The sequence below is a fragment of the Arachis stenosperma genome, chromosome 5 (assembly GCF_014773155.1).
Source record: "Arachis stenosperma cultivar V10309 chromosome 5, arast.V10309.gnm1.PFL2, whole genome shotgun sequence".
Classification (NCBI taxonomy): domain Eukaryota; kingdom Viridiplantae; phylum Streptophyta; class Magnoliopsida; order Fabales; family Fabaceae; genus Arachis; species Arachis stenosperma.
Window position 1 is genome coordinate 5,545,202 of NC_080381.1, and position 13,745 is coordinate 5,558,946.

General features: G+C 22.6%; 1 protein-coding gene across 1 annotated transcript; it reads left to right on the plus strand.

Annotated features, from left to right (window-relative positions):
- The first annotated feature begins 9,419 nt into the window (after positions 1–9,419).
- Positions 9,420–13,261, plus strand: LOC130980326 (novel plant SNARE 11-like). The gene is made up of 10 exons (XM_057904017.1): positions 9,420–9,496; positions 9,775–9,867; positions 10,039–10,132; positions 10,229–10,266; positions 10,360–10,448; positions 10,803–10,882; positions 10,962–11,018; positions 11,117–11,209; positions 11,312–11,386; positions 13,157–13,261. Exons 1-10 carry the CDS (start codon positions 9,420–9,422, stop codon positions 13,259–13,261), a joined length of 801 nt encoding a protein of 266 aa, XP_057760000.1.
- Positions 13,262–13,745: the final 484 nt, after the last annotated feature.

The window sequence follows — 13,745 nt, forward strand, 5'->3', positions numbered from 1 at the left end:
ATAATGGTCAAATAAGTTAAAATAAAAAAATTGTATAAATAAGTAAATAAAATAGAGTTGTACTCTAAGTAAAAGTTATTTTTAAAGTAGTATTATTTTTTCTTTTCACAAAAAGTCAGGCAAATGTTAATTTTGATCCGGGGATAAAAAGAGTTGTTTAACAGTGTTTTGGATAAAAAATTTTAAATTATGAGATAAAAGATTAACATTTAACGAGTAAATTAAAATTAATTTGATAAATTTAACTAAATTATCATTTAACGATTAGTAATGATCAGTTTTATATAAATAAATTTAGATATAGTATATATTATTATTTATTAAAATAAAAAATTATTTTAAATATTTAATATAATTAAAATAAAAAAATTAAAAATAATTAAAAAATTAAATTATATTTTAATATTAATAAAATATTAAAATATTATTACAATTTATCTAAAAAAAATTCAATGTCTTATTACATATCTCATGTTGTGTCTGTTCCAACCTACATATATCCATATCAATATTCGTACATCATCATAGATAAAGAATGGTTTCCTTCGTATATTCATTAACTAAGAGGCTTTAAAATAGCAAATAAACCGATAGAGGAGCGTGGACACTATATTAAAAAAACTCGTGCCACCAATGGGCCTCACTCACCTTGGTGGTCCCAACGTTCTATTTCTGTTTTTCTCCCTCTCTGATTTTTCATGTGACATCTTCTGAAAAGATAAAAAGATTGCTTTATTTCTTTTCGATAATCAGTGGTATTTCTTAAAAACAAAAAAAAAAAAATAGAAAGTGTATGTTAGTGAGGAGCGAAAAAAGAGTAGTGTGTAGTGTGAGTAACAGTAACAGTAACAGGATGAGAGAATGAAGTGAATGATAAAATAGGAAGACCAATCAACTAAAAGTATCCCTGCTCTGCTCTTCTACAACTTCGTCAACAAGCAGTCAACCACCAATAACACACCTTTCAACTTTCCTTTATCCTTTAATTTTAGATTAATGTTCAGTCATTAAGAATTTTTTTTAACAAAAATTTTGTACATACAAAATATATAATTTATATAAAAAATATTATTTACACACTAAAATCAATCACAAAAATTAATTATTAATATATTTATGTATAAATATATATGTAATTTAATTTACTTTTAATATATATTTTATATTAGTGATTAACTTTGGTAGCTAATTTTAGTATACACATAGTATATATATATATATATATATATATATATATATATATATATATAAGATTTTGTACACATAAATCAATACTGTATATACTCATATTTTTAGAATTTGTACACATAAATTAATAAATTTATTTGTTAAGGATAATTTAATATTTATATTGATCAAATAATAATAAAAATATCAAAGATTATTGGTTTTCAAAACTTTTCTAATTTTTAATTGGATATTATAATATTAACTAATTTTTTATTATGAAATTATCTTTTTTAAAACTATTTTTTAAGAAGAGTTTATAATTTAAGGTTAAAATTTTAATAATTTATACTTTATATTTAAAATTTAAAATAAAATAACCTAAAAAAATTAGTTATGTGATTGAATTCTAATTAAAATATCATTAATATTTTTAGCATAGAAAGGAGTATACTTACTCCTTATGTACTTTTATTAAAATTATTTTTATAAAATTTTAACTTTTTTATGTATTCATTATCATTAAAAATTATTTAAGAAATATTATTTTTATTTAATTATTAGTGACAAAAAATGTTTTAGTATAAAACATTCATATAATGTATTTTGTAAAACAAGTGAAAAATAAATACCTTCACATATAATATTATAAACTCTGTGGCCATATCCAAATACTATATAAAAATAAAGACAATATTGATACTCCATATTAACATATTATCTTTATAAAAAAAATTAGACAAAACTATATTTGAATTTGCATATGGAGTACAGATGTACTCTTAAATTTTTTAGTGAATTATTTGTATATATTAAAATAAAACTCTATTATCAATTCTATTTTTTGTGATATGAATAATTTTTTTAGCAATAATAAAAATTTGAGTTAAAATTCGGTATATTTTTATCTAATTTTTAATCTCTATATAATAAATTAAGTTTTACTTTTAATATTAAATTATTTTATGTTGATACAATATTATTTGTAAGTAAAAATTATATTTACTTTGAAACATAGACAGTTTAACAAAAGTATATTTCCAATAACATTGTGCAAATAAAAATATGTCAGCATAATCAACATTAGAAAAAAAAATTACTATAATATATACTAATGATAAAAAAACAGCAAATGCAATAGGATAGATTCAAGACAATAACCAGAGAAAAAATTAACATCATTTAAAGTATTTAACAAGTATTCTAAAAATAGCTACAATTAATTATTATGAATTTTTTTTTAATTACTCTTTGTAGATTTACTAAACATAAACACTAATTCAATAAGACCAAAAAAATAATTCAATGTCAATTTTAACAGAAGTAATTTTATACAAATGTTTTAGTAATGAACCAATATTTTACTTTAACATAGTTAAGATAGGACAAAAATATACCGAATTATAGTGATAATAGTCAAATAAGTTAAAATAAATAAAAAAAAAGTCGTATCAATGAGTAAGTAAAATAAAGCTGTAGTCTAACACTTTGTTTAGATGTTGTAAAAAAAATAAGAAGGAAAAAAATAAGAGGAAATAAAGTTGAGTTATTTGAATGTTATTTTGATGAATAAAAAATAGATGAAAAAAAATAAAGAGAAAATTTTCATTTGTTTGGATGGAAAGAAGAGTGAAAAGAAAAAAAATCATAATAATATAAAATTACATTAATACCCGTGTCAAAAAATAAAGTATAAATATTTTTATTTATTCATGTTTATTATATTTTATAAATATTATAAAATATTATAATTTTATATATTTAATTTAAATTATTTATCTAATACATATATAATGTTCAAATTTAAATTTTTATTATAATAATATATTAAAACTAAATTTATATTAATATTTGTCAATAATAATATAATTAAGGGTAATATTAAAAATATAAAATTATAGCACTTTTCTTTTTATTTTTTGTTTGTGATAGAAAAAAATATTTTAGTAGGATCCACATAAATTTTTTTTTCTAATTTTTTTGCTAATCAAACAAAAAAATTATTTTTTTATTCATTTTTCACCCGACCAAACATAGTGTAAGTAAAAGTTATTTTGGAAGTTGTATTATTTTTTCTTTTCATAAAAAGTCAAGCAAATCTTAATTTTAATTTGGGATAAAAGAGTTGTTTAACAATGTTTTGGATAAAAAATTTTAAATTATGAGATAAAAGATTAACCTTTAGCGAGTAAACTAAAATTAATTTAATAAATTTAATTAAATTATCATTTAACGATTATTAATGATAAGTTTTATATAAATAAATTTAAATATAGTATATATTATTATTTATTAAAATAAAAAATTATTTTAAATATTTGACATAATTAAAATAAGACATTAAAAATAATTTAAAAAATTAAATTATATTTTAATATTAATAAAATATCAAAATATTACTAAAGTTTATCTAAAAAAATATTCAATGTCTTATAAAATTTTAAAATTCACGTGTCGACGTATCTCATGTTGTGTCTGTTCTAACTTCCATATCCATATCAATACCCGTACATCATTATAAATAAAAAAAATAGTTTCCTTTGTATATTCATTAATTAAAATGTATTAAAATAGCAAATAATCGGACAAAGAAGCAAGATCACATTAAGAAAATTCGTGCCACCAATGGTTCCACTCATCCTGGTGGTCCGCTTTTCGTTTCTGTTTCCTTCCTTTTTGATTTTTCATGCGACATCTTCTGAAAAAATTGCTTTATTTCTTCTCAATAACCAGTGGCGTTTCTTAAAAAAAAAAACTAAAAACTAAAAAAAAAAGTGTATATTAGTGAGGAACGAGAAGAGAGTAGCAAGTTGTGAGTAGTGTGAGTAACAGTAACAGTAACGGGATGGGAAAGTGAATAATAAAGAGTGAAATAGGAAGATCAATTAACTAAAAATGTACGATAAAGAGTGAAATAGGAAGATCAATTAACTAAAAATATATGATAAAGAGTGAAATAGAAAGATCAATTAACTAAAAATATCCTTGTTCTGCTCTTCTATAACTTCACCAATAAAGAGTCAAGCACCAACAAAACACTATTCAATTTTCCTTTATCCTTTAATTTCTAGAGTAATGCTAAGTCACGGAGATTTTTTTTTAATTTACAGAAATTTTGTACCTATAAAATATATAATTTATATAAAAAATATTATTTATACACTAAAATCAGCTACTAAAATTAATTACTAATATATTTGAGTATAAATATATATATAATTTAATTTATTTTTAATATGTATTTCATATTAGTGGTTAACTTTGATAGCTAATTTTAGTATACACATAATATAATCTAATATATATATATATATATATATATATATATATATATATATATATATATATATATATATATATATATATTTTGTACACGTAAATCAATACTATATATACTCATATTTTTAGAATTTGTATACATAAATTAATAAAATTTATTTGTTAAAAATAATTTAATATTTATATTGATCAAATAATAATAAAAATATTAAAAATTATTGGTTTCCAAAAATTTTCTAATTCTTAATCGCATAATATAATATTAACTAATTTTTTATTATGAAATTATCTTTTTTAAAACTATTTTTAAGAAGAGTTAATAATTTATAATTTATATTTAAAATTTAAAATAAAATCACTTTAAAACATTAGGTATGTGATTGAATTCTAATTAAAATATCATTAATATTTTAGCATAGAAAGGAGTTTGCTATTAAGTATACTCCTTATATATTTTTTATTAAAATTATTTTTATAAAATTTTAACTTTTTATGTATTTGTTATCATTAAAAATAAATTAAAAATATTATTTTTATTCAATTATGAGTGATAAAAATATTTGGTGGAAACTTACCTCCAGTCGATTTACATGAAATTGTTTTTTATGGATGGCACGTGTTACTATTTGGTTTTTTAAAAAATAATTTATTTTATATAAATAATTTAATTAAAAATCAATTGATATAGTTATGATGTTAGATTTTTCACCATATTTTGTTTTAAAAACAAATTGACTAATTTAAATTGAGAAATTATAGTTAATTTTTTATTATATAATTTTTTTAACCAAAATTATAATTAAAAATTATTAAAAAATAAAATTATCTAGTATATTAGACCAGCTCAATGTTAATCAGATTTTTTATTTCTGTTATAAAATATAAAAAAATTAATTCTAAAAAAAATCATGTTCTTTTTTAGGATTTAATTTTTTTATTGTGTTTTCATAAAATTTGCACAAAATTTACCTATCACATTGACTAAACTTATTTATTTACGTAAAATTTGTTTATTGACTCAGCAAACTTGTTTACGTTTTAATACGATTTGAATTGTATTAGTACATTTTTATTTTTTAATCAATTTAATTTTATTTAAATAATTAAAATTTTAAATTATAAAATTTGTATTAGTTTGTAATTTAAAATTTAAATAGATATAATTTAAATTAATAATTTATAAGATGGTATGTATTCGTATTATTGTATTCATATGAATAATTATATTTATTAATTAAAAAAAATAACGGTTATTAATTTTTAACTAACAAATAAATACACTTATATTATTTTTAAATTAATTTTTTTTATATTAAAAAAATTATATAGTAGAAGTTATTTTTGAAGTAATATTATTTGTTCTTTTCACAAAAAAGTCACGCAAAGATAAAAGGATTGTTTAACAATGTTTTGGTTTTGGGTAAAAAGTTTTAAATTATGAAATAAAAGATTGACATTTAACGAGTAAACTAAAACTAATTTGATGAATTTAACTAAATTATCATTTAACGATTATTAATGATCAATTTCACATAAATAAATTTAGATATAGTATATATTATTATTTATTGAAATAAAAAATTGTTTTAAATATTTGATATAATTAAAATAAAATATTAAAAATAATTAAGATAATTAAATTATATTTTAATATCAATAAAATATTAAAATATCATTACAGTTTATCAAAAATATTCTGTGTCTTATAAAATTTTAAAATTTACGTATCAGTGTTTCTCATGTTATGTCTGTTTCAATTTCCATATCCATGTCAGTGACGATAATAAAGAGTAATTTCTTTTGTATAATTATTAATTAAGAGGTATTAAAATAACAAATAATCCGACAAAAAAAATAGGATCACATTAAGAAAACTCGTGTCACCAATAAATCCCATCCACCCTGACCGTCCTGCATTCCGTTTATGTTTTGCTCCCTCTCTGATTTCCCATGCAACAACTCCTTATTAACCTAGCCAAAAAAAACCGTCGACCAGGGAGGAAGGGACATCATTCTACACTGTAATATCCTCACATTGTTTGGTGTTTCCTTCACTTAAACCATGCTTCTTCTTTAATTCCACTGACTTTCAAACTTGATTGCATTTGACTTCAATATATACGAAATTATCTTTTTTTGTAATACTATTCTTGAAGAAGAGTTTATAATTTAAGATTAAAATTTATAATTTAAAAATTATAATCAAAATTTAAAATAAAATAACTTTAAAACATTAATTGATATTAACTCAAAAAAAATTAGTTATATGATTGAATTTTAATTAAAATATCATTAATAATTTTAACATAGAAAAGAGTTTGCTATTAAGTATACTCCTTATATACTTTTATAGAATTTTAACTTTTTATATATTTGTTATCATTAAAAATTAATTAAAAATATTGTTTTTATTCCATTATTAATGACAAAAATATTTTAGTATAAAACATTCATATAATATACTTTGCAAAAGTGAAAAATAAATACTTTATATATGTAATATTGTAAACTCTGTATTATACTCCATGTTATCATATTATCTTTATATATTAAGTTTTTTTTAATATCAAATTATTTTATGTTGATATAATATTATTTGTAAGTAAAATTTATATTCACTCTAAAACATCGACAGTTTAACAAAAATATATTTTTAATAACATTATGCAGATAAAAATGTGTCGGTTTAATTGACATTAGAAAAAAGGTTTACTATAATATATGCTAATGATAAAAGGACAACAAATACAATAGGATAGACTCAAGACAATAATGAGGGAAAAAATTGACATCATTAAAACGTATTTAACACGTATTCTAAAAATAGCTATAATTAATTATTATCAAGAATTTTCTTTTTTCAAATCATTCTATAGATTTATTAAACATAAACACTAATCCAATAAGACAAAAAAAACTAATTCAATGTCAATTTTAACAGAAGTAATTTTATAAAAATGTTTTAATGTGTGTTTAGATTAGAATTTGTAAACAAGAATTTGTATAAAATTAATTTCACAAACTTAATTTTGATAAAAAAAAAAATGAGTTAGTGTTAACGTGATTTATGTTTAGTAATTTTACATCAAAATATATTATAATAAAATGAATGTTATTTAGATTACATCATTTAAAATTATATTTAGATAAAATTTATTAAAAAAGGACATAAATTTATATCATTAAAAGCTATATTATTTTAACACTCCTTAACTATAATTTATTTTAAAAAGAATTTAAATTTATGCGTTAAAATTTAGTATTTTTTTTAGTTATAATTTGTTAGTACTCTTGTTTAGTATTCTTTTTGTATTTAATTATATCATTCTAATAAAATTTATAGTATAAAAATTAACAATAATAAATAAAATATATACTAATTTAAGAACACATAGTAAAAAATATACAAAATCAAATAAAAAGATAAAATTCTATAAAAAAAAAACACGTATTAATAAAAATGATTAAAAAAATTTATATGAACTATGAATACTAAAAATTCTATTAAAAAATATAATAATATACATAAGTGAATATACAAAAAAATTCTAAATAAAATATCCATAATACTAACAAGAAAAATAAATAAAAAATGATAAAAATAAAAATTTAGCAAAGAGTACTAATAATAATATTAAAAAATATTTGTTTGTAAAACACGGCCATGACAAAATAAAAAGATAAAAAATTCTCGTGATTGTTTTTTATATCTATTATTGTAAATGAAATTGAATAGTACAGTTAATAGAATGTCAATTAATTTTTTAATTTATCAAGTGAAAACAAAAGCTAAACCTAAAAACTATAATTTGTTGCTTCGGGTGAACAGAAGTTCAAACTCGAAATCATGTTCACGTTTAGAAGTAAAAGAGTTGTTTAACAGTGTTTTGGGTAAAAGGTTTTAAACCATGAGATAAAACATTAATATTTAACGATTAAACTAAAATTAAAAGTAAAAATTTACATAAATAATGATTTTTATGTGAAATTAATATTTAAAAAATTTAAAAAATTTGATAAATTAAATTAAATTATCACTAACGATTATTAATTATTAGTTTCACATAAAAATAACTGTACGTAAATTTTTATTAAAATTATAATATTTAAAATTTTATAAGGCCATAAAATATTCAAGTCTTTTTATATGCTAATCAAATATCAAAACAGTTAAATATCATTCTATGGACATATCCAAGAAATTAGTATATAAAATTCATGAAAATTAAGTAATTAAAGATATATTTATTTATAGAGATAAAATATTGAGACACAAAATTATATTTAATAGAAGAGATATAAATAAAAATAATATGTCCAAAAATATTAAATTAGTATATTTTGTATCTATTTTGATAAAAAAAATAAAAATACTAATAAAATGTACAACTTATTTTTTAATTTTTTATTATTTTATTTTTTGTCTTAAAATTTTTAAATAAAAAATAAAAATAAATTAAATTTTCATAATTTATTATAATTTATTACTAAATATAATATAAAAATATAAAAATTTATATTTCTATCTTTTGTATCTTAATTTTTATTATTTTATTTTATTCTATTCTAAAAAATAAACACAGTCTAACAGACATGAATTAATTCACAATGACATAAAGCATGCATAAAAAGTAGTTTTCTTTGTATAATCATTAATCAAGAGGCATTAAAATAGTAAATAATCCGACAAAAAAGCGGGATCACATTAAGAAAACTCGTGCCACCAATGGGTCTCACTCACCCTGGTGGGTCCCGCCTTCCGTTTCTGTTTTCCTCCCTCTCTGATTTTCCATGCAACAACTCCTCGTTAACATAACCAAAAAAACCGTCGACCAAGGAGGAGGGGACATCATTCTACACTGTAATACCCTTTACATTGATTGGTGTTTCCTTCACCTAAACCATGCTTCTTCTTTCATTCCACTAAATTTCAAACTTGATTTCATTTGATTTCAATAAATACGATATATACCATGGATGACTTGTCAAGGATCAGCAACGACCTAGCTCAGATCGATGGACAGATCACCGACGTTTTTCGTGCTTTATCGTAAGAATTATTATTTTATTTTATTATTTTTCATGCTCTATTAAGTTTTCTAATGAATAATAATTAATAAAAATATTATTTGTATACTAAAATCAATTATTAAAATTAGTAACAGTGTATTTATGTACAAATATATTTATTATTTAACTCATTTTTAAGGTATATTTTGTATTTTAATATGTATTTTATACTAATGACTAATTTTGATATTTAATTTTAGTGGACACGTTGCATGGTTGAATAATTAATTATTAATATTAATAGCATGGTTGGTGCAGAAATGGATTCCAAAAGCTGGAGAAGATTAAGGAATTTAGCAGGCAGAGCAGGCAGTTGGAAGATCTTACAGAGAAAATGCGCGACTGTAAGCGGTAATTTCATGGCTTTCTTTGAATACTTACATGTTCTTGAAGCTCCTCTTGATGCGTGTATATCAAGTATCAACAAATACAATTTGAGAAGTCAAGAGGAACTTTAATTAATTTTCCAAAATTAATAGTGTCTGTGGTTATATTAATGCTGCTATGGTGGTTGCATTGCAGGCTTATAAAAGAATTTGACAAAGAAGTAAAGGTTTTGGAGGATAGACTTGACAGAGGAACCAACAAAATGCTGAACGATAAAAAGCAATCAATGGTAAAATCTTTTAACTCTTTAATACCAAATAAATACCAAATACCTTAACTAGTCAACCTTACTAACTAGCATTTGCATATTCTCTTTCACTTGCAGATCAAAGAGTTAAATTCATATGTTGCTTTGAAAAAGAAGTAAGTTAACATTATCATGTATTTTTTGCAAGTGGTTAATTTTAGTGATTTGCTTAGCAGGCTCATAACTTATTATTCATTGTTGCAATGCAGATATGCTACAAATATTGAGAATAAGCGAATTGAGCTCTTTGAAGGACCTAGTGATGGTCAAGTAGAAGAAAATGTTTTGTTGGCTTCATGTAAGCAAGCACATGGATTTATTTAACACATTCTTCTTTTTTCAGCTTGTCCACTTTTTGTGGATGCTACACTTTTTTTTTAAAACTTTTAGAAAACTTCAGGTACAAAAAATATAATTTACCTTTTTTCTATGCTAATAGTCACGATCATATTTTCATTTTAGACAGTCAAATAATCAGTTTGAGTTATAAGATCACTAAACATGCATCACATTATTGTCATTCATGATTTAAATGTGATTTCTAAGTGTATCAGCTTAATCTGTTTAATGTGCTTTCTAATTAAGTTGTATGATTTTTGTTTAAGTTGGATTGTGGAAGATGTATGATGATGCATCTGTTGTTCCTTTACAGCAATGACAAATGAACAACTAATTAATAGGGGACATCAAATGATGGATGAAACAGACCAAGCTATTGACAGGGGAAAGAAGGTTATTATATATTTCTTGAGATATTCTTGCAAAATTTCATTGTTGCTAGCTACTTATGTGTGTTCATTGTTAATAACAGATTGTTCAAGAGACACTAAATATTGGAACAGAGACTGCAGCAACTCTAAAGTCTCAGGTGTGTAACTTATGATGTTGCTTAACCTTTTAATTAGTAAACACATCAAATTAAATCATTATACTTATCTACTAAACACTGTAATCTCTCCTTAATAGACAGAACAAATGAGCAGAGTCGTTGATGAGTTGGATTCTATTCATTTTTCAATGAAGAGAGCCTCTAAATTGGCCAAGCAACTTGGTAGGCAGGTCAATTTCTGAAAATTCAACTTCTTTTTTCTCCTACCCAAAATAGTGTATAAATCATTCATTGACTAACCCTTTTGTTTGTTTTGCTTTTCTTGCCCATAGATTGCTACCGACAAATGTATTATGATGCTACTGTTTTTTATTGTCATTGGAGTAATAGCTATCGTTATTGTAAAGGTAAGAATCTCATTATTTATTCAAATGACATATATTCCTTTGAATTCATCTGAATAACTTGCTTAGCAGAAAATGTTATATTGCTATTATCAAATCAATTTTGCAAGACTAGTTACAATCTAGTATAAGAAATTCTTGTACACTATTACAATAACAACAACAACAACGAAGTCTTGTCCCACTAGTTGGAGTTGGCTACATGGATCAAACGACATCATTGAGTTCTATCATGTATAATGTCTACAGAGAGACCGTTTACATGTAGATTTCGTTTGACCACCTCATAGATAGTCTTCTTAAGTCTTCCTTTACCTTTCATCTCCTGTCCATCTTCCATCTCATCCATCCTCCTGACTGGGTACTCTGTCGGTCTTCTTCTTATATGTTCAAACTACTTGAGACGCAATTCTACCATATTTTCCATAATAAGTGTTACTCCAACTTTCTCTCTTATATCTTCGTTTCTTATTATATCCAATCGCGTATGACCACTCATTTATCTCAACATCTTTATTTATGTCATACTTAACTTATGTTCGTGCTCCCTTTTGGACGCCCAACACTCTGTACCATAGAGCATAGCCAGTCTGATAGCAGCACGATAGAATTTACCTTTAAGCTTTAAAGAGACTTTTTTGTCATATATAAAACCAGACGCACTCTGCCATTTTGACCAACCTGCTTGGATCCTATGATTTACATCATTTTTAATCTCTCCATTATCCTGTATGATGCACCCAAGATACTTAAAACTTTTAACTTTTCGTAGGATGTTTTCTCCAATCTTTACCTCTGTATTAGGGTTTTTCCTTCGACGGCAAAACTTACATTCTATATATTCTGTCTTGCTACGGCTTATGCACATGCCATATACTTCTAGAGCTTCTCTCTATAAATCAAACTTCTTATTTAGGTTTTTCTTTGACTCTCATATAAGGACGATATCATCGGCAAAAATCATGAACCATTGCATAAGCTCTTGGATATGCTATATGAGTACTTCCAATACTAATGTGAAAATGTATGGGTTTAAGGATGATCCTTGGTGTAATCCAATACCAATAGAAAATTCTTCTGTCAAACCATCTTGAGTCTTCACACTAGTTGTAACTCCATCATATATGTCTTTAATTGTACGAAGATATGTTATCCTTACTCATTTTTTTTCTAAAACTTTTCATAAGACCTTCCTTGACATTCTATCGTACACTTTTTCCAAATCAATAAACACCTATATAGATTTTTTTATTATTATTACGATACATCTTCATAATCATTCTTAGTAAGTATGTAGTTTCAATGGTAAATCAGTCTGATATAAAATCAAATTAATTTTCTATTACTTGTATCTCTTGTTTCAACTCCGTTCTATCACCGTTTTCTATAACTACAAATCTGGAGGGAATTTTGATAGAAAATTATTAAAACTTTACCTTTTTGGATAAAGGGCATGCCTTTAAGTCTTAAAACCTTCAAGAACTTATGATATTGAACACGACTGGGTCTAAAGTGGAAAATTCCCATTGTGCACTATTTTATTTATGGCCAATTCTATGGTGCTTGAATTTTTGTCTAAATTTTGCTTAACTTATTATTTGAGCAAGTTTTGATTTTTTAAAAATTATTTATTCTTATATCTTTTAAATTAAATAATAACTTTTAACTCTTTTTAGTAAATAAGCACCATCTTTTACACATTAAAACATTCACCTTTATTTATTGATTTTCAAAATGATTATATTTTTCTTATTGTGGCTTTCAAAATTTCAGCTTATCAACCCAAACAACCAGGACATTCGTGACATTCCAGGATTAGGCCCTCCAGCTTTGACCAGAAGATTGCTTTGGGATCATATTGTTAATGAGCAATTCTGACGTGATGATTCTCTGCCTTGAATTTTCATGGTGAAATGGTTGGATGCAGCTCTTATTAAGCAGCATTTGATGCCAAAATTTGATATTATCAATGCATGTTGCTATATAGCTGCGTTATTGTATTTATCTCGTATATCTCTGTTCTACATTATATTGATTTAAAATACGATACAAAATGAGTATACCAAATACTTTTTTCAAAATTCTTGTACAATTATAAATTATTTATTGAAGTGTATAATTTTTTACGCGTACAGATAGAAACGATTCCAATTTAAATTACAAATGAAATTCATAATATTATTAGTCTGTCGATAAATTATAAATGAAAAAAGTGTATATTTTATAAATAAAAAAAAGTGTTATTTTAGCATCTCTCACAAAAAGAAAATATAATTTTTTTTCTATCCTTAAACATATAGTTTATATACATATATAGACCTGCACTATATTTCATTATCAATATGTTTAAGTGGGAATTTTT